The 22,700-nt window shown below is 27.6% G+C and overlaps 1 protein-coding gene across 4 annotated transcripts; it reads right to left on the bottom strand.

Moving 5' to 3' along the window:
• Positions 1-1,365: 1,365 nt before the first annotated feature.
• Positions 1,366-21,775, bottom strand: LOC111684009 (protein mothers against dpp). 4 transcript variants are annotated; one of them, XR_006940244.1, is made up of 4 exons: positions 3,134-3,459; positions 2,378-3,074; positions 1,727-2,256; positions 1,366-1,666 (listed from the first exon to the last, which is right to left on the bottom strand). XR_006940244.1 is itself a non-coding variant. In XM_023446130.2 (4 exons), exons 2-4 carry the CDS (start codon positions 3,401-3,403, stop codon positions 1,850-1,852), a joined length of 1,374 nt encoding a protein of 457 aa, XP_023301898.1. In that variant the 5' UTR covers positions 3,404-3,459; positions 21,619-21,775; the 3' UTR covers positions 1,366-1,849. The 4 variants fall into 4 exon arrangements, 3 of the variants coding, with proteins under 3 accessions (XP_023301898.1, XP_023301905.1, XP_046802399.1); XM_023446130.2 differs by adding an exon at positions 21,619-21,775 and having other exon boundaries at positions 1,366-2,256; XM_023446137.2 differs by adding an exon at positions 21,665-21,774 and having other exon boundaries at positions 1,366-2,256.
• Between the last annotated feature and the right edge of the window lie 925 nt (positions 21,776-22,700).

The following is a 22,700-nucleotide window of genomic DNA, read 5'->3' as shown; positions in this document are numbered from 1 at the left end:
AACAGCTTTAGAATTTAAGTTCCAATTTTTAAAAAATTTATTTAGTTTTTATGATTAGCATACAAAATTTTTCGAATGCCTTTGAACATTTTTTGTGTTTGAAAATGTTCAGCAATTTTTAGGTAAATTTTAGAAAGTGTAAACCAAAAACAATTTGTAGTTTCTTAATAATTAAATATAAATCAAATATGTTTGCAGAAATAAATATTTTGTAAATTTATTTTCATTATGCATTTACATTTTACAACTTAAGTAATTATTTTTTTTTTTAATTATTTTGCATTATACTAAAATATTTCAAACAATTGTGTGGTGCGTAACAACGAAGCATTGGTCAAATGTACTATTTTTTTGTATATATGGCATGGATTTTTTTCAGTGTAGTATTATGTTATAAGCTCAGTTCATACTGAACATTTTGTTTTTTCTATTTAATGCAAGTTATTTTAATATTTTGCAAAAAAAGGTAAAAAAAAATTAAATTATAAACTATAGAATTGTTTTTATTTATATTAATAATGTAAAATATTGTGAAAAATCAATATTTAAAATCATGTCCAAAGATGTATTTTATTTATAATTAAAACATAAAATTACTTACGTTATTTCTTTTAATTGTAAAATTAAAATATATGTAATTGATTAATTTTCATTAAAACAAACCGAACCAACAAATATTCAAATAATAAACTACAATTTAACAACTAAAGGAAGATCATAATTGTTGCACGTTGTATTGATTAGAATTTGATGAATTTATTAATCTTTGAAGTATGCATATCAAAACTGAAATATTCTTATATTTTTTTCTAATGGCAAACATAGGATGCAGAGTAATTAGATTAAATTATTACGACACCGAAACCTACAAAACGTTTGTGAATGATTTAGTATTACTAAATAAAGGTGTGTGTGTGTGATTTTTTAGATTTTTTTTATATTTTTCAGGTCAAAATATTTTGTTACAAATTCCGTACTATGTATGCATATTGATAATTATAAACAAATATTTATAAAAAAGGCACAAAGAAATGCTTAAATAAAATAAAATCTACTATTTTTTCATAAATAATTAGACTTGCATGCATACACATTTATATTTGCAAAGCAACCAATATCTGCTTTAACTAACATTTTTAAATTGCTTGTTTTATTTTCTTAAAATCAAATTTATAATTTTATTTAAGAAAAAATAAATGAATATATTTAACACATAAAACATTAAAAATATATTCAAAAGTTAATATAAAAAATAATACAAAATATAAAGTAGAATTAAGGACAATACATAAAATAATAATGAAAAAATCACAAATAAGGCTGGTTAAAAAATTTTAAAAAAGTAATACCACCGCAGACGTTAAGTAATTTTTAATAATGATACTTTTTTATTATTATTATTTTTTTAATTAAAACATACAATAATTTGTATGAAAAATAAATTAATTGTTCAATTTACATTCGATGTCGTATCTTTGTACGTCAAAAGCACTACAAAACGATTGTAAATTTCACAAATATTTATGAAATTTTTACTAGTAGGCATTACTTTTTGTTGCTTTTCAAACAAAATATAAAAAAAGGACAATAAAAATAGAAATGATGGTCTTTTAAACTGCTTTTCAATCTTTTTCCTTATTATCATCGCATCTTCCCAAATCATCGTCTATTTTAAATTAAAAATTAATTCAATTGTTTCATTTTAAAATTAATTCAATTGTTTTACCTTAACTCTATATATCTTTCTTAAAATTAAATGAAAATAAAACATCTGTTTATCGTCTCCTTAATATGCTTACAACTTTTATGTTGTTGTTTTTCTCATCCTGTATTAGCGTATTCAATAGTTTTACGACACCGAACTTATTGCATTGTGTGGTGAACCCATTTGTATAAGAACTTTATCTAACCATTGCAATGGTCCATGTAAATGGATTTCAATCCAGCAAGGCGTTGAAGTCACATCCTGTCGATGGTATTCCGCTCCCCAGCCCTTCACAAATGACATGCGTATTGTACACATTTTTGTAAGTTCATAAACGGCCTCGAAGCCATTATTGACGGATTGTGATAGTAGTTGAGCAAATTCTTGATTATTAAAGATTTTTAATGAACAACCTGGTGGTATTTTGCACACAGTGCTAGGGTGGAAGCCGTGATGATAATTACAATTGCGTGATTGCACAAATATGGCTGAATCGGAGAGACATTCAGCATAAACTTCGCCGGTAACATAATAGAGATGAACACCTTTTCCTGTAATGAATAGAGAAAAATTAAAGAATAAATAACAGGAATTTTTATTTTCTACTAAGAAATTTATTGTTTTTCTTTTCTTAAAGTCCAATAAAAAAACTAATATTTTAATTTTACTAACCTATATGACGTCTGGTGTTTTCGATTGTACTGTTGCGATTAACGTTACTCAACTGACCCAAACAGCAACGATCCGAATTGTTTGAAGGATTTGTAAAACCGTCAACGATCACTGAACTATTATTGCAATGAAATACTTCACCCACACGACAGTTCAATTCATAGTACGCAATCGAAGCCCAAAATGCTGGTTCTTGGTAACTAACCTGGGCCACATCGCCCATAGGAGCGTCTAGCATTTGCGAACCATCATTCGGATTATTTGAATTACCATCCTCAGAGGGACTGTAGGCTGGGGGAGGTGTCTCAGCCATGCTACTGTATGGTGAATTTGGATTGGAATTAACAGAACTAGGACTGCCAACCGATGTCATAGGCGGGCTGTTGGGACTGAGATGATTGTTAAACCCGGCGGTTGAATAGCTGACATTGTGTGGCATTGTCGACTCGCCGATATTATTGAACTGTAGCATTGAATGACCCGGTGCAAATTCCGAGTGACGCGGTACTAATACGGGGGGTAAAACGGGACTTTCAACCCTTTTATAATGATAGGGATTAATGCATACTTCCTTCTGTTTAGCACTAAAGGGATATTGACATATCTCTAATGGTTTAAGTTCATGATGTGACTGCAGATCGGGCCAGCGCCATACGCGACAATAAATGACATGTGGCAGACCTTTGCGATGTGAAACCTAATAAATATATAGTGTATAGTATATATAAAGTAATATGTTTAATACAAAGTTCTAACCTGTAATCTTCCGTCTAATGATCTTGGTATAGTCACGCATTTTGATGGCTGCCCTGGACATGATAACGCCCTCTCTAATTCTTCAATAGCACCCTGTCTTTTTTTTAATTTTTTGACCAAACTGTCGACTGCTTTTTCTGCCCATTTCTCCTCTTCATCTCCCTGTTTCCAACCGAGTAATTTTTTAACTGCTGGAGAAGTGAAAGTAAATAGAGCTCCTATTTTAGACATTGCACTGCTTGAAGTTGATTCAACATCATCGGTATCCATTCTGTTTAACGTGGAATTTACCCGAAAGCCGGGATAACTGTTGGAAGTCGAATAGTCTGTAAAAAATCCATATAAGTATAAAATTAAAATTTTTATAATTATCCATTTGTTCAGTTAGTTTTATGTTTTACACTTTGATGAAAGATTTTAACGAGTAAACCGTGAACGATACCTAAATATTGTTTGTCACCGTAATAATTTGATAAACCTTACTGTTATCTTTTTATTGTCAAATTGTATCCGCTATTTTGCTTTACATATGTACAAGGTTGTCAATAAAGTATTTTTATCGGTATCAAATTTATATGATCTGAATTTACAGCGATATATTTGATCAGATTTATTCATACTCTATATGTATATTTTTCCTAGCGAATTTCCCATTTTAAATTGCAATTATTTGTATTTGTGGAGTATTTTGTATACATTTTCCTTGGATATTTTTAGTTATATATACATAAATATATTTATAACTTCACAATATGTTAAATCCCTAGCTTCAAAGTAACTCAAAAATTATGGAGGAAATGAACAAACCATGATGTAATAAGTAAAGTCGTAGCGTTTCGGAGCGTTTTCTTATTTGAAAACATTTTATGAACATTTTAATTCATAATTTAAAATTATTTTTTTTTTTGCTTTGAAAACACAAATATAATTTTTTTAGATTAAAAATAAATTAATTTATTTTGACACAACCCAAGCACTTTTTAAATAAACAAATAAAAATCAACTGCCTTAACGATTTCACCTTACTTAGTGCATCCTGGAACAAACATTTCAATAAAATTTAAAATAAAACATAAAATAGAAACTCATAATAAATTTGTCAAAATATTTAAATTGAAAAAAATAAATAATGAAAATTTAAGTTTATTTAAGCAATGAAAAATAAATTTATTATTAAAAAATTAACATTTCCAGGAATATACATAATTGTGTGTATATATAGGTAATGTTGATGCATATTGATTGCATTTACAATCCGTAACAAGTAGGAAAGTACAGTCGGGAATGGCCGACCATATAATAATGAGTATATTTATTAGGGTATTCAATTATTCGGGGTTTTGCCTTATTCGGTTTATTCTACAAATAATTATTTTGAGGTATTACGTTAGCCGGTTAATAATCGAATAATTTAAAATTAATCGGTTATTCGAATAAAAGGAAACTAGATTTATTATTGCTTTTAACAATTTTCTTCATATACTGTAACAATTCTGAAAAAAGCATTCACACATGGAAAAGTTGATAAGCATGTGTGTATAGAATTGCGTACTCCGATTTTTATGTCCTTATAAAATGATTTCAAAGTTTAAAGGACTACAAACTTTTGGTATCAAATAAAAGCTGAGAGAAAAAACAAGTAGGAAAGTATAGTCGGGCATGACCGACCATATAATACCCTACACCGTGAATATATTTTTAAAATTTTTTCCTTTTTATAAATAAACTTTTTGTTGAATATTATTCCAAAATATTTAAGCAATTTATTGATAAAAAACCAAAATTTCTAAATGAGGCTTTATATAGGTCAAATATGGGCCGATCCTCGGTAAATTTGGGAAAAGGATATATTTTTAAATAACGGTTAGTTTTGTTGAGTTTCATTGCGATACAAATGGTTACAAGTCAATTTTAGACGTTTAAGACATTTTTTGAAGGGGGGTTTGTATGGGGGCTAGGGTCAAATAAGGGCCGATCCTTACGCAGTGTCATTTATACTTATATAAAACTTATTTGTACCAATTTTTAGAGAGTTAATAGAATATTTGACATAATTATGGTATAAAAAGTTCAAATCGGGAGGTACGGTTGTATGGGGCTAGGTGAAATAATGGACCAATTTCAACCATTTTCAATAGGCTTCGTCCCTGTTCCAAAAAACATGCTTGGTCCAAAATTCATTAAATTATCTTGAAAATTGCGGCCTGTACCTTGCACCGATCGATGATTCTGAATCGATCGGTATACTTTAAGGTGGGTATTGGACCAATATTTTTGTATGTTACAAACATCAGCACAAACGTATAACACCCTCCCCACTATAGTGGTGTAGGGTATAACAAAAAAGAAATTAAATTTAAAAAGGTTTCATTTTCGACTCAAAAAGTTTTAACTACTTTTTTGTGACAAATTTTCTTTAATAAATGGAAAATTAAAATTGATAGAAGAACAGTATTAACAGAAAATACAATAATCAATTGAAAAATTCTAAAAACGTATTTTTATCAAAACTAATTAAAATGCAAGTAAGCGTGCGCGTATTATTAAATTAATCAATCATAAAACACCAAAAGACAAAGATTGTTTAATGATAAAATAATAAAACTTAAACAACAACAAGGGTAAAACCGAACACATCGAAGCGTAGAATTTAAAAAAAACACTTCCGTTTGAATGTTTATATTTATACTACAATTTTCTCAACAAATTAAAGACCCATGAAAAACTTTGTATGTACATATCATATCGTGAAGTAGCAACGAAAAAATTAAATATAATTATGTATATTTTAAAACTTTTTATATACAACAATAATATTTATCTAATTAATAATTTACAATCAGCATCGCATCTTTGTACATATCTCGTAATTTTTATATCTGCCATCAAAAAAGATGGGGGTTTGGTTTTGTCATTTCGTTTGATAAACTTTGAAATATTGGTTATAGATTCACAAAAGTATATATGTACATATGTTCTGGTTCCTTATTAAATACTAAAAAATACTATTCTTAATAAAGCATTTAAGTTGAATAGTACCTTTACTCTAACTTTGGCAATTAGAGGAAGTTTCTCGAAGAAAAATTTTATCATAAAGATATTAATCGCTTATTATAGGGTTTTTACGCACATTTTCCATGCAAAATTCCTACAATAAATCATCAATGACTTTCTTGCTTAATTTATGAAAATTGGGTAATATCTTTAGCAATTTATTGCTACATACTATAGATCGATCTTCATAAAATTTATTAAAAGTATTCCTGTTTACATGAAATGTATTTATGCTAATTTTCATCGCAATATTAGTCTTTTTAAGCGAATTGTAAATAGTTAGTTATTTTTTTGTATTTATACCCTACACCACTATTACATCATAACTTTATAACGGATCACAATAATCCAAACAATTTAATACCGCATTTATGATTTGTAAAATCACTCTTCAAAAATGTTGTTAATCTATCATAATTTACTAAAAATGTCGCTTAAAGTCATTGATTTGGTCACAGATATTTATATGAAAGTGTTGCAATTTTAACAAAATAATTACACCAATTTAATCTCAACCCACTACCTTCAGTATGATATTACAAATTTAATTAAAAAATAATAAGCTTAAAAACTCTGCTTGGGAAAGCTTTTTAAACTACAACAAAAATCAAATAAAAATCATGGTTTTCATTGACGGAATTCGATTTGAAAACGAAATAAATTGTTATGTGTTTAAAGAGCAAAAGAACAATCAAATTTGATTTTCTTAGTCAATTTAATATTTTGTCGTTCTATGACAACCCCGAATGTTTTCCTTAATACTGTGGTTTGTGACAAACATTTAAATACAAATACAAAACGCACACATGTTGGCAAAATAAGATTCAGCATAATCCAATGGTATAATTTCTATAGTTAATTTTCACTCATTTTTAAAAAAAAATAAAACAAAAATACTTTTTCACTTTACAAAAGTTCGTTTTTTTTTCTTTATATTTTACACAATGGAGCGACCCTCCTCAAAGTACATATCCATGTTTATGTATGCATTTTTTAATCTCATACATTAAAAGATTACAACATGTTTTTTTTTTTTTTTTGTGTCGCCAGTAACTTTGTAGATGATAACTTGTAAGATGATAATTACAAAACACTTTAAAAATTGTATTACATTTTGCATATGTTTATGTACATATGCTATAAATTAATAACGAATAATATAGAAAACAAATTCAAATATGTATTTTCATCTTGCATATTTCTTGATTATCTTTTCCTTTGTATATATATTTATAATTATTATTTCCAGCTTTTTATTTATTTGTAAATGATATTTATTTAATATTTTTATTATAAATATGTGTATTTTTGTCAAGCACTGTATCTAATGACATTTAGTAGACTCTCTTTCTGTTATTTTTAATTTTTTTGCAGTAAAACTCGCGCGCGCTTCTTCAAAAACGACGATGTAAGCTATTAACGGTGTAAATAACGACTGAGACGGTGAACATTTTTCAAATATAAACATAATCAAACAATAACAACTAAAATCTAAGGAACATTCTTATTTGTTGTTGTGTCGTCGCTGCTGTTGTTGTTTGTTAGATTGATTGACTGTCTGAGCAAGGCAGTGAGTGATGAACATACAGAATGATTAAATTCAAGTAGCAAAAAGAGAAATTTTACATATTAAAGTGTGACTAACGAACTGACTGAATGAATGACTGAGTAATGCGTCTGTCTGGTCCCTTCGAATTATAAATGCAACAAATCATGGCACACTCCCTACAATATGTTGTAGTGAATATGTTTTGTAAATCTCTATTGTAAACAAACTAATAGAAATCATTGTGTATGCTAAATATTTCATAATAAACGACATAGGAATTGTATTCAACAATGACATCCTGCTAGGAATGATATTTTCAGCTAATATTGAGTTTTTTGAGCGATATCACAATAATTAATTTAATTCTCATCTGTTCATGAAGTAGTGAATATGTACTTTTTATAAAGGTCAGTTAGGACTGCTAAACTTTACCTGCGACTTTACGTATGAAAAATCAAATGAAATTCCATATGGTTTTTAGTAATGAAAATAAAAGTAGTATGATTTATATTTTTTCTTTTATACTACACTGCAAAAATAATACGAAGTACGTCCGAAAGAATAACATGTATCACCACTTCAAAGTGAATTCGTTTACCTTTGGTGGAAGTGGTGTTTATTGACTTCTAAAGAAGCGAAAAGAATCCAATTTTGTTTAAAATTAAAGATATATTTCTTGTGCTGAAGTTTTTTTTGAATTAAAGCCATTTTATTTTTTTTAATTATTTAATTATATTAATATTATTTAAGTCAAATAAGTTGTTTTCTATAATACTACAATTTCACTTCCGAATTATTTCCAAAAAATAACATAAAAATTACTTCCTGAGAATGACTTCAGAAGTAGTGAATTTGTCTTATGACAAGTCTGTGTTAAAATCATCACTTCTTCAGGTCTTTTTCAGTACATCCATGGAGAAAATTTTACTTATTTTTCGCTTCTTTAGAAGTTCTTTTTTTGGCGGGTATTGGAATAACACAATAACAATGTAGAATGGTATTCTTAAAAATTACCGAAAAAGGTGAAAAACATATTATACATACATATTATATAAACTTCGAATATTTTTTTATTAGTTGTAGATAAATTATTTACATTTTAATATATTTAAATGTTACATGTATGCTTCATTCGAAATTTTTGAAATTGTGATACCATTTGTGAACGTTTTTTTGTTAAATTTCAACTCCGAAGTTCAATGTATTTCAAATCCTACTGGAGAACTTAAGATATATGAACTAAATTTGACAGAATTTAGGTGCACAAAAATGCATAAGAGCAAAAGAAAAAATGTATTTTTTCAAAAAAATTCAAAACTTGAAATAATTGTAAATAAAACAATCTGTTCTGCAGCTCTGCTGTCTGTAAAAATGTCTTTCAAAATAAATGGTTTCTGCCTCAGATATGCAGATGAAGGAAGTGAAAAAATAATTACAGCGTTGTAATCACTGATACAAAAACCATATAAAAAGTTGTCATATCACAAAACGGGAAAATTTTTATTTTTCTCCACTGCAAGTATGAAGAAAATGAATTTAATAATTAAAAAATATTTTTAATCTTTTACCACAATTTTATTTGAGAATATTTTTTCAACCAAAAGCTGTCTTTTACGTTAAAATACAAATTCGAATTTAATTACATAGTTATGATACCAAATCGCATAATTTCCAAAATACCAAATACCCATTTATTAGGCTTAATTTGTTATTTGAAGTTACATTAAATGTCGACCTCTATCTATTTTTTTGAAACTAATTGACTTGCATACGTTTTGTTAAAATAAATTCAATAATAGTGAACCACAAGAATTGAAAATTATTTAAAATCACAGCTACAACATCTACACCATTTCCAATTGTAAGCAGTTAGAGAATATCTCAAAAACAAATAAAATGCGACTTTGAGCATTTTATTCGTTTTGTTTAATTTATTCGTTTTGTTTAATTTACATCAAATCTTAATTATATTTAATCCTAATTCGATTTTTGGAATTTAAATGTAAATTGTGTACACAAGAAGAGAGCGATATTCCTTTATAGCACAAACAATGTAAGTGGCGATGATAGACAATATCACGTAACATTACACATGATCAAACCAAGACAGAGAAACTAAAAAGAGAAAAATTAACATACGTACCTACAATCTACAAACTTCAGAACAAACAACCTCGACAACCAAACAAATATATTTTTAGAAATAACCCAGTAAGCAATTTTTTCAGACATGACTTATATCAGAAATTTTTATTTTTTATCAAAATTTTAACGAATGTCTAAATTTCCCTTAGACATTTAACACGATAAGTGCAAGTTTTATGTTAGATTTTTCTACACATTTTTTGATGCATTAAATGATTAACATCAGTATGACGATGACGAATAGTCAAACCATTTTCTTAGGCTTCATAAAAATTTTATACAAACTTTGGAAAAATGTCAGCTATTTTACTAGACGTAGCCCGACATGAATCGGACGTTCTTGTAATTGATCAGAGTATTGTACGAATTGTCGAAAAAATGTCAGACATGGTATCTGAATTCGTCCGATTTCAAACAGATTTGTCGATAATTCCTTCAGAATTTCCTCAAATAAACAGTTAAGATTTCTGAGAAACTTCCCATACGAGATGCAGGTTGTACGAATTCGGCAAAATTGTTTAGTGGGATGTAATAATGATAGCACATGTATTTTTACCCACCGCTGACAAAAAAAAAAACTACCGAATTTTAAGATGCAAAATCGTTTACAAGAAATGCCCAAACGTTGCTCATTAAAATAATAATTAAATATATGTAAATTATATAAAAAATATTTTAAAAATGATGGTTTTCACACGCAATAATTACAATATAAAAACAAAATCATTTTGACAATTTGTTTTTGTTCCACTTTAAACTGAATGCCTTAAGTAAGGTGAAATCGTCAAGGCAGCTGATTTTATTTCAAAAGTATGTACTAGGGTTTTGTCAAAAATAATTTATTAATTATGATTCTAACATAAAAATTAAATTTGTGTTTTCAAATAAAAAAATTTCAAACCAAAAACTTTTTTCTGTGTATGTAATGTATGACTTCCATTATTTTTTTCTGGGTATTTAAAAACAGGATATTGATTCGTATTCCTATGAGATATTTCATAAACACATTTTAACAACATATTGCAGTGGATATTTAAAATCGAAATGTTAAATAAAAACCCTTTATGTAAGACAAACGATGTATATTTTTATAAACATGTATTAGCGGAATATAAAACTTTAACTCATTTACATGCGAAGAATTCTCGATATGTCACGTACAAATATAAACAAAAGGAAACAACTCTATTAAATGCTAAAATAGTCGCAATGGTCGTAGTGGATGTTTACTTCATTCAGAAATATTTACGAGGAAAAAAATAATTAACCCGTAAGAGCGGAGAATTTAAGAGAATTTTTCTTAATATTCTTTATTTATTTTTTTACAAATAAAAAAAAAAGAACTAAATTTCCTTTTTAATAATTTTAAAATGGTTTCTACGCATTTTTGACATATTTCGATCCATTCAATCGAATTGTTTGCCATAGTAGGGTATTTATATATACATATATATTTTTTTAATTTTCGAAACTTTGAAGTCCTTTTAGAAGGAAAAGTATCACTAAATAAAGTTCTTCTTAATATATCTCTAATTTCTGCCTTATACAATATTGTTCGTGTTTAATTTTGAGTGTCGGACGGTGTAATACATTAAAGGGTTAAAATTATAGTTTGATTCTTGGCGCCAACCGCTAAAACAATATTTTTAGTATTGCTTTAGCGCGTGGATTGAGGGGAAATATTAATATACAGTATATACATATGTATGTAGGGCGTCCCGTGAAGCAGTTTTTTGTAGGAATAACTCTAAAACTATTTTTTAATCCATAAAATATTTCTCGGGACATATAAAATCCATTTCTGCAAAAAATATAAATAATTTTTATTATTTTTTTTAACTGAAAATATCTAAGTTAAACTGGAATTTCAAATACTTTTTTGAAGAAACGATAATTATTTGATTCATTTAGATGAAAATAAAAAGTAATAAATGATAGCCCTAATGTACATACAACACTTATTCCGCCTTCCACACTGTCAAAACTTATAAAGTATAAATTACCCTTAAACCAAAAAATACATACAAACATGCGATTTTAAAGTAAAATGTTAATTTCAAAACACCCAAAAAATGTAACAAGTATTGTAAATGTAGATTTTTAATTTTTTCAATTTTACTTATTTTTTACGAAATACCAACCGAGTCCATAGAGACTTATGTAGTAGACTAGATAAATCTATATGTTAACATAGGTAACTTAAATCAATATCATTCAATTAATGCATAAGAGAAAAACTACAAAAAATATGTACAAATATGTACACTCCAAAAATACGATTTTTTGTTTTATTTGTTATTTTTCTAATTACATACAGAATTATTAAAATTCATAGTTTTTTTTCGAATTTTGGTGTAAAATTGTTAACAATTTTTATGCTGTGAGACACGTAATTGTCCTGGGGAATTTGCAATAACTTTACAATTTTTCAAGCAATTTTTTGTTTTATATCTTTCCGAAATTCTTATTCTGTACACAAAATGTATTACAAAATTTGAGCAAAACCTGAAAAATCGACCTTGTTTTGACCTTGTAAATGCACTTGGAAAGTTCAGAGCCGTTGCAGCACCTGTTAACATTTTCCTATTGGCATAATTCTTTGTATGACATAGTTTTACAGCCCAAAGAACAATTCTATTACTATTATTTTCCTTCATACAAACTTGAAGATAACTTCATACAGTGAATCAACTAAGTAATTTATTTGTCTATGTAAAATTTTCCAAATTTTAAGAAAAAACTTTTTCTGAACAATTAAGCAATTTGTTTATTTAAATTTTTAAAGAATATCATATATTTTAATTTCCTAACATAAAAAGAAAAATCCTGATATTAATTAACGAGATTTTTTATAAAATCTGAACGCATAGTTAATCTTTTACGGCGGGTTTCTTACTCATCAGTTAAACTAGGCTTAACTTGCTGTTAGATTAAACTCGGAACAAATTTGGGCGGATTTTAACCGATGATTGTGTTTTTCAGTTTTAGATTTAAGCTCAGTTAACTTTGTTAGTATTGCCAAGTTTTCAATGCAATACTTTTGTAAAATGGAAAATTTTGGAAAAATGTTAAATAAACATTTAAAACAATAATTAATAAAACAAAACAAATCAGAAAATTGCTATTTACCTCAAATATTATGTTTTTGTTCTTCCGAAATCATTGTTTTATTGTTTTTATTAATTGTGTTTTCTAACTTATAACTTGAGTTAATTGGCCAATTAAGATAATAAATAACTTTACTGATAACTGAAAAACACGAAACATAAATTAAACCAGCTTTAACCAAAGAATGAAGATTATCTTTATCAGAAAAAACTCGCCCTTAGTCAATAAAGTATTGTGCTTGTTTTAAGTTTTTTGTTAATTTTTTTAATATTGCTGTATTATTTGTAAAATTTAAAATTTTTATTACTCCTATATATTAAAATAACAATTTTTAGAATTTTTAGTAGTGGTACGTCTAAATTTGGACATTTTTAACATAACATATTTGACATAACATTAAATCTAACATTTCTTTGATTTTATTTCGAAAATAAAATTAAATTTTGAATTGGATACATGATATACTAGAAAATTAATGGATTTAGACCTAAAAAAACGTTTAGTGAGTAATAAAACTATATATGGTGGAAGTATGTTTTAGTTTAAGATGAATTGTGATTGTTATTGTGTGCATAGAGTTGTGTTTATGAGGGGTTTTCGGGCTATTTTTTGCTCTTATAGAATTGTCTTTTCATTTTGTTCTTTTAAAATTAGTCTTGAAATTTTTATTATTGTAATTGACTGGTAATTTTGGTATTTAAATCCTTTTTCATGTGTTGATACTTTTTGGGATGGTTTAAAACTTTCTTCCAATTATCTTATATTTTTTCAGAAATGATCAACTGATAGATGTTTTATAGCTTCATGTTTCTGTCTGATATGTATTACCTATGTCCTTTACAGTCTGAAGTGTTATTTGCCATATAGTTGCTGTATGACATATTGATTGGTTCTGTGAGTTCATTTTTGGAATTGTTTATAACTTCTACATATTCTTTTCTTTATTTTAACCTGTTTTGCTTCTTTCAATCGTCCTATCGTTATTTTATATAGTATATTATCTTTTTAAATAATTTAGTTTTAATTTTTTTATAATTATGTATTTTGTGTTGGAAGAATTAGTGTAAAGTAGAAATTTGTAATCGCTTATGGCCTATAAGCTAGTTTTTGAATATTGTTAAATAAATAAATAAATAAATAAATAAATAAATAAAATTATGTTTTTTTTTTGTAATTTTGTGTTGATAAACTACATTACGGAAACCCCATATTTTTAAGGAGTACTATGTGAATTTTATTTATAATTGTATAATATTGATTCTTATTCAATAAAGCTAACACTAAGTACCATCCTATCTACTATAAGTATGGGGGCATCACCGTATACCACTGTAGAACCATGTAATTCTTGAATTTTGTATCTCATATTTTAAATGCTTTATTTTATTTATTTTTATTTATTTATTCAAATGATAATCATCTCTATATGTAAACATCTAAATTAAGTATTTTTCCTGTACCACACGGTAGTGCATTTTATTTTGGTTTCAGTTTGGAGGATAAAAACTAAACATAGTTTTCTTCCTATTTCGTATATGGACTTTGGAAATAATAAATGAGAAATTTCAATGGTTTTCCTTGGATACAAAACGCTCCCCTATGGTAGCTAAAGTTTTAAAAATTTATTGCTATCTTAAAAAAAGTAGTGAATGTATATAGTGGATTAATATTTTAAAAGCTCCATCTTAAATGTTGTATGTATATCTAAATTTTATACGCTATCGTAACTTATTATTTTTTTACAGAGTTATTAAGTTTAGATCACCTACATTACTATGTTCTAAATTCTCTTTTACACATTCTATTAGGAACCCGCAAATTTTAATACCAAGAATTTTATTAGTAGTAGAACAATAATTTTTATTTCAATTTTAATTAAATTTAGTTTATTTCGTTTAATATGTTAATATTTTTTTACAATTGACTTATATATTAAAGACTTTAGAAACATTGTTTCTTTTCTACTTAGTTCTACTAAGTTAGTAGTTACATTTGAATTTTGTGAGCTTTTAGTAAGATTTTTAATATACAGAAAGGAAGGAAAAAATGTATAAAAGGGTAAAAAATTATACTAGAGTAATATTGAGTATAGGTTTATTAATGGAGTTCATTTATATTAAGAGAGTGTGTGGAGTCGTTGTGTAGAATAATGCCAAGGAAGATTATATAACATCTTAAGCAGCTTGTTTTGAAATATTTGAAGTTTTTTAAGACGACATTTTGCAGAAGTAGCCCAGACTGGAGCACAGTAGTACATTAAAGGGTGAAATATTGATTTGAGGATTAATTTTTTGTTTTCAATACTAAGAAAACTTTTTCTGTTAATAAGTGGGTACATTATACATATTAATTTGTTAATTTTATCTAATAAATATGGTATATAATTATTATAGTTGAGTTTTGAATCAAGTATTATTCCCAAGTATTTGGCATTGTCTTCCCATCTTATATCATGATCCATGAATCAAAGAGGGTTTTGTGGAAGGCAACATGGCTTTATTTTCCTGGTAAAATATATTGCTTTTGTTTTTTCGGGGTTTATCATGATATTCCACTTACTGAAGGAAGATTTTAAACCTTCTAAAGCCAATTCTAAATTGGTTATGATGTTCGCTCCATATACATCAGAGCTAAGAATAGCTGTGCCATCCGCAAAAATTAAAGTTACACAGTTAGTCCATTTGGCTCTTTAAGGGCCAAATGGACTAAACAAGCGGCTTGACAAACATACTTTTTTCATTCCAACACACTACACAAACATTGCTCGTACAATCACCAATTTTTTTAACGTTTTTGTGGACTTGCAAAGATACAAATTTATTCATAAATATAAACAATACAAACGGATTGATAAAAATTTAATATGTCTGTATAAAAATCAAAATTGTTTTTTGATCAAAAAAACCGCAAGCATTTGTGCAAACACGAAACACCCTTATACCCTCGCACAATTGTCATCTTTTTTTATAAAACAATATTTGTACCCTGTGTGCTATGCTATCCAAAAATCAATATGTATAACTAAAAATCAGACTACGATTTTTGAAAATTCTATCATAACAGTTTCCCGGATATACGTTTTTTTTTTATTTAATACATATAGATCTTATTCCAAAAGATCTTATTAAAAAAAAAAAAAACACGATAGGTTTCGAACAGAAAGAGCTAGTATTGAAACTTTATACAAATATTCCCTATAGGGTTTGTTTGGCATTGAAAATCGCCAAGGCCCTAAAATCCTGCCCTAAATTTTTTGATGATCGATCCATATGGAAATACGAATACAGCGATAAAATTCGATAAAAACAAGTTTTATAGGAAATTAAATCTTCCTTACAAATTTGATAAAAATCGGTCAATAACTGACCCAATTCCCCATGTAAGCTCCATTTTAGAAAATGAGTTTAACATTCATTACTGGCTTAAAAATACGAGTACTACGATTAAATTCAACAAAAACAAGTTTTGTAAGAAACAAAGTCTCTGTACCAAAATTTATGATAATTGGTCTATACCAGGGGTCGGCAAACTATGGTCCGCGAGCCAAACGTGACTCTTTGGATGTGGAGTTGTGGCTCTTTAGTTTCATACACACATTTTATTTATTAAAAAAAATTATATATTTTAAAATCATTCCGATTCAATTAACGAGCAATGTATGAAAACTAAGAAAGCAATATACAAAACTTTGTAATTTTGCTTAATCGTTCTGTACATAAGAAGGAAAGCAACACCATTAGCTTTTTGCTCATTTCCATGCATTTATTTACCCTTACAATCGTACATTTTATTTGAGAATAAATCCTCATTGAACCATTTGGAATTTGTATTGTATCTCTAGAAATTCAGTTGATAAATTTAAAAAATAAAACTTTATATTGTGGAAAATTGTCAAAATTTAACAAATGAAAATTTACAGTCCTTTTTGGAACTTGCTATGATCCAAACATTCTAAAGCCATACACACCTATCACTCCCATTGATTTTGGTCCATGTACAAGTTAATTCTTTAAAGTATTAATTGAAAAGTTCCCTATAAACAAATGGGGTATCATATCAGCGATAAGATGTAAATAATTATCGTACTTTTCGAAATTTTAGTGTTTTTTTTTCGAATTAAAACATATTTTTTTGGAAATTGAAAATATAGTAATTAATTAATAATGTGGAAAGTTAGCATACAGTTAAATTCTAAAAGCTTGGTCTATTTGAAAATTTTAATATTTTCTTAAAAAAAATTATTTTTTTGTACGCTTTCTATAAAAAGATGCCAAAAAATTTAATATTTTTAAATATTGCACGTTTTAATGACATAATGGACCCTTACAAAATTTGGTAAATATTTTTTGTGCTGATTTTTAGAACTTTACTTGTATTTTAGCCTGGTGTATGTCGTAACTTCGTTTTCGAAAGTAGACTCTATGTGCGTGGTAGGGTCAATTTTGAATCCATCCTTATTGAATTTAATACATATATATCAGTTAACAATATTCAATTTTCAATACTTCAATTTTCTGAAGTAGATCTTATTATATTCCGATCCTTTTCGAATTTGGTCAAGAGATTTCGTTTTTATAAAACTTTTTTGTATCGAAGTTCAATTATGGTTCGATGTTCGCAATACATCACAGTTAGCATAAAAGAACTTTTGCTCGATTCATTCTTTCAGCCAAACCGTTTTGCTCTGGTGTGTATGGAGCAGTTGTTTGATGTATGATACCGGAGGAAGTAATAATTTTATTTATTTGCCGATTACAGAACTCAGTACCGTTATCAGTACGCAGAATTTTTATATTTCTACCAGTTTGATTTTCTACAAGCTTTTTAAATTCTTCAAATATTCCAACAACTTGATCTTTTGACTTTAGAAAGTATACAAAAACTTTTCTACTGTAATCATCAATAAAGGTCAATAAATAAATAGAACCACTGAATGAATTTTCTTCCATAGGACCACATAAGTCGGAATGAACTATTTTCAAAATTTTTGTTGCCCTAGATCCACGATCTTTAAATGGCAATCGACTGATTTTTCCTTTCATACATACCGTACAACTTTCATTCTTTATATACACATCTTCTATACCATGAACCATATTTGCAACCCTTTTTAAATTTTCATTACAAGGATGCCCAAGCCTTAAATACCATTTGTTAAAAGAATTACCTTTTGCAGAATAATTTTTGAAATTTGTTTTATTTAATTTATACATATCATCTACCAACGACCCTGTTGCGATGATCTCATTATCTGAGTCGACGACCTTACATCCCTTAAAATCAAAAATTACCTTATGTTGATGCTTGACTATTGTTGAAATTGATAATAAGTTTGAATGAATGTCAGGAATATATAGTACATTGCGTAATGTTATATCACTAGTATTTTCACCAACTTTTATCGACATATTGATATCACCCTTTGAATTCCCCTTCATTACAGAATTGTTTGCAGTTGTAATTTTAAATTCAGAACAATTTTTCAATTTATTGAACAATAATTTATTATTACACATGTGGGATGTTGCACCTGAATCAAAATACCAATCTCTTGACGATTTATTTCCAGCTGATAAAGCTAACATAGTTTTCTTTACAACACTTTTATCATTATTTTTATATTTAGGGCAGTTTGTTTTAATGTGGCCATACTCACGACAACCATAGCATTGTGTCTTCTTAAAATTTTTCTTATTTTGTGGCTTTGCTACATGTGGCTTACTAAAGAGGGCTGAAGATTTTGAGTTATCAGATTTCATGTCTTGCAGCAGCTTAGTTTTCACGTAATCCCCTGATATTTGGACACCTGAACTCTCTATTCCCATAATCATTGGTTGATAATAATCTGGTAGACCTGCTAACATTAATGTACCAATCCATTCATCAGTAACATTCATACCAACGCTGCGGAGCTTATTAGATGTTGACATTATCACGTTCACAAAATCTTCCATTGAACTGCAATCTTCCATCTTTGTTGTAATTAATTTCCTTAACAAACTTACTCGGCGTGTAAGTCCCGAATCATCAAAGGCTTTAATGAAATTGTCCCAAATTTCTTTTGCTGTTGAAGCGTCTTGAATATGAACAAACAATAAAGGATCCACCAGTAAAATTAGTTTTGATCGTGCCATAACGATTTTCTTAACATCCTCTTCTGTTCCTAATACGGATTTCCACAAGCCTTCCATTTCTAGATAAGCCTTCACAGCAAATTTCCATTGCTCCCAGTTATCACGACCTTTCAACCGTTCAATTTGCGGTAAGCCAGATAACGACATTTTTTTTAATGCTTTAAAATATTTTTCTCAAAATTCTAAAATTTTATTTTTTATTCGACAATTCAATCAACGAGCTCCTGGGCCCATAACCTAATGTATTAAGGTTTATTGAAAAAGTGAAAAAAGATATTTGAAATACATTTCAACTATAAAACATTGAATACTCGATTAGTATAACAAATAATATAAACTTCAAGTCTTCACACTAACATTCCTAATAACTGACACTTTATACTGTATTATGGCAAATGCCTTTTAAATGATATCACTGTCGTCCAAATCTAATTCTAATATTCCAGAATTCAAAACGTATTTGTAGTCAAAAATCTATAAAAAAGATTCCTTGCAGAATTGTCTGTTAGATAATTAAATCAAAATTGTTTTTGAAATCAATTAATAAAGTATTTGTAATGTTTCAATAAAAAAAACATTTTGTGGCTCTTTTAATACCCATGCTTTGTAACTGTAAATTTTGGCTCTTCCGACTCAAAAGATTGCCGACGCCTGGTCTATACCCATTAAAGGTACCTTTCTGAAAATTAAATTATTAAAGACCCAAACAAAGTAAATTAATAAAGTAGCGACATCTCTTGTTGTACAACAACATCTACAACAAACACATGTATTTTGTTTCTGGAATAATCCAGCAATGTGTCAAAATAAAATTTAAGAAAATTTCCTTAAACAACAAAGTGAACAAAACCTAAATATAAAATATTACTTTTAAGTTGAAAATATTAAGAATTTAATTATATTAATATTATAAAATTTATAACACTTTTAAACTACTTTAAAACCACTTTTAATTCATTTTTTCAACTTTTCACAAATTTTAACAAATATCAAAACACAATTAAAAAATGGCAAAGTAAACAATGTTAACAATTTTCAAAACAAACTTTGACAACTAATTTTATTTTTTTATAGAAACTATAGCAGTGTACACTTAATTAAGTGTACACTGAACTATAGTTAAAAAAATAGTCAGCTGTTCAAGTGATGCTACTTTATTAATTTACTTTGGGCCCAAATAGACTACACAAGCGGCTTGACAAACATACTAATATATTACGTTTTTGCTTGTTTCTACAAATGCTTCCTGCAAGTTTGTACATATTTTAATTAATAAATATTGTTTTCAAAAAATTTACGTTTTTAAGAAAAATTGACATCTTTATCTTTGAAAGTCCACAAAAACGTGAAGAAATAGGTGTTTGTAATAGCAAGTGAAAAAAGTATGTTTGGGCCTTAAGGGCCAAATAGACTACACAAGCGGCTTGACAAACATACTAGTATTGTACGTTTGTGCAAGCCTGTTGTGTAGTGTATGAGGGTGTTCCGTGTTTGTACAAATGCTTGCGGTTTGCTTGTACAAAAATTAGAAAATTTTGATATTGAATATTTGTCTAACTGTTTGTAGTGTTTATATTCACAAATAACCAATTTTTTACACAATCTATATTTCGAAGAAAAATTTACATCTGCATCTTTGCAAGTCCACAAAAACGTTAAAAATATTCTAATACAAGTGTTTACATTAGTCCTTGGTCCATTACATTAGTCCTTGGTCCATTACATTAGTCCTTGGTCCAAAATTTTTAAATTAATTTCAACTTGATTAAAATTTTTATCTTACTCAAATTGATTTTACATAAAATGTATGTAATTTGACAGTACTATATAAATGAGTCACTTAAATAACATAATTAAGCAAACAAAATAAACATTCGCAAAAATTACTATGTTTCAAGTGCGACAAATTTTCTTATTAAAGTCTCAAAAGAAAAACTTTTAAATAATTTCCAAAACATTGAAGGACATTTTGTGATATGAAAAATTCGGCTGGGAACTAGCATACCATTGACACGAACATAACAGTTAGCTGCACTTCGCTACAAAAAATGCGCATTCGTACAATACAATAAACATATAAACAAGCACTTGCAATAAAAACGACAATTATTATTGAGATGGGAGCTTGTTTCAAAGTCCAGTTTTATTAAAAAAAAAAACGAGAAAATTATCCGTATACAAATGTACATACATATATATGTATGTGTATTAAAGATTGTATGAAATAAACTTTTGAATATTGGAAACTAACAATAATGCATATAACCACAATAATTTCACAAATGAAAATTGACACAACATACAATACAGGGCAAAATACCCTGCTCGGGTTATAAAATAAAATAAGCTGCTCTTCGTTGCTTGTAACCCCAATAAAATCTTTTATTTTTCTTTACTCAGTCTCTTTTTTTTTTTTTTTCTAATGGTCGTTGCATTATTGGGATATTTCTCTTTTGTTTTATATTAAGTTTTAAGGCTTTATATTATTTACTCACTTGTTTTATATATTCAAATTGTATTTTTAAATTAAATAAAATTAACCTTTTAGTTTATGGTTTAATTTTATGCAGAAAAACACTAAATTCTCTTGTTAAAAATTTCTGTTTATCACGAATACAAAAAATTCAATTCGGTAACTATTCGTAGCATTAACGAGTAGTGATGTGCAATATGGTTTAAGACTACGAGTAACGGATATTCTAGAATGTATTTGATAACTGGTAGGAAATTAACGTACCCACAGTTGCATTGTGCAGAAACTCAATGAAGTCTATGTGTTGATAAATTTTAAAGACCTTTCAACTTTGGCCTTAGTACTGTATAAAACTTAATATTTATTTATTCATTTATTTTATAATATTAAGCCTTCGCAGCCAAAAATAATATTATTCAAACAAAAGTTTTTTTCTATTCTGAGGATGCTGTAGTTTGTGCACGCCAAACTATGTACAAAAATAAAAATTAAATGTAAATACATAAAATAAAAAATTACTACAACATAGTCGATATACCGATTTTGGAGCAAATTAAGTGTTCTAATCCAGCTGATTTTTAGAGTTTTTTTTTTACTACCTTGTAGCATTTTACGTTCTGAGTGCAGTGATCGAAAAAAAATTATCCGCTCTATTAGGGTCCGGGAGTTACGGGCCTCCAAAGTTTTGATATATAATTGCATATATCTTGATCGATAATAAACGGATATGGTCGATATGGGTATCATTGGAAAGGTCTTTGAAAGAGCTTTCCATTGATATGTAAGATGACAAATATCATTAACCCATTGAGAGCCAGGGTCAATTTTTATGATTTTTTCTTTTGGCTTTTTTGAAAAAAGTACCGTTATCTCCAAAATATATCGATATAACGGTACCTCGTCTCACATGAAAGTTTGTAGACAACATTTGGGGCTTTCCATTGATATATGTTTGAAAGCTATAACCCATGAAATGCAGAAGTTATTTAAGTTTAAAATTTCATATTTTAGTAAATTTTATAAACATCAAGTGCTTGTTATTGTATACGGTCGATATGGGTATCAGTGAATATGTCTCTGAAATACCTTTCAACTGATGTATGT

Source organism: Lucilia cuprina, chromosome 2, assembly GCF_022045245.1.
Source record: "Lucilia cuprina isolate Lc7/37 chromosome 2, ASM2204524v1, whole genome shotgun sequence".
NCBI lineage: Eukaryota > Metazoa > Arthropoda > Insecta > Diptera > Calliphoridae > Lucilia > Lucilia cuprina.
Note: the sequence above shows the minus strand (reverse complement) of the source record. Positions and strands in the feature narration are given on the sequence as shown.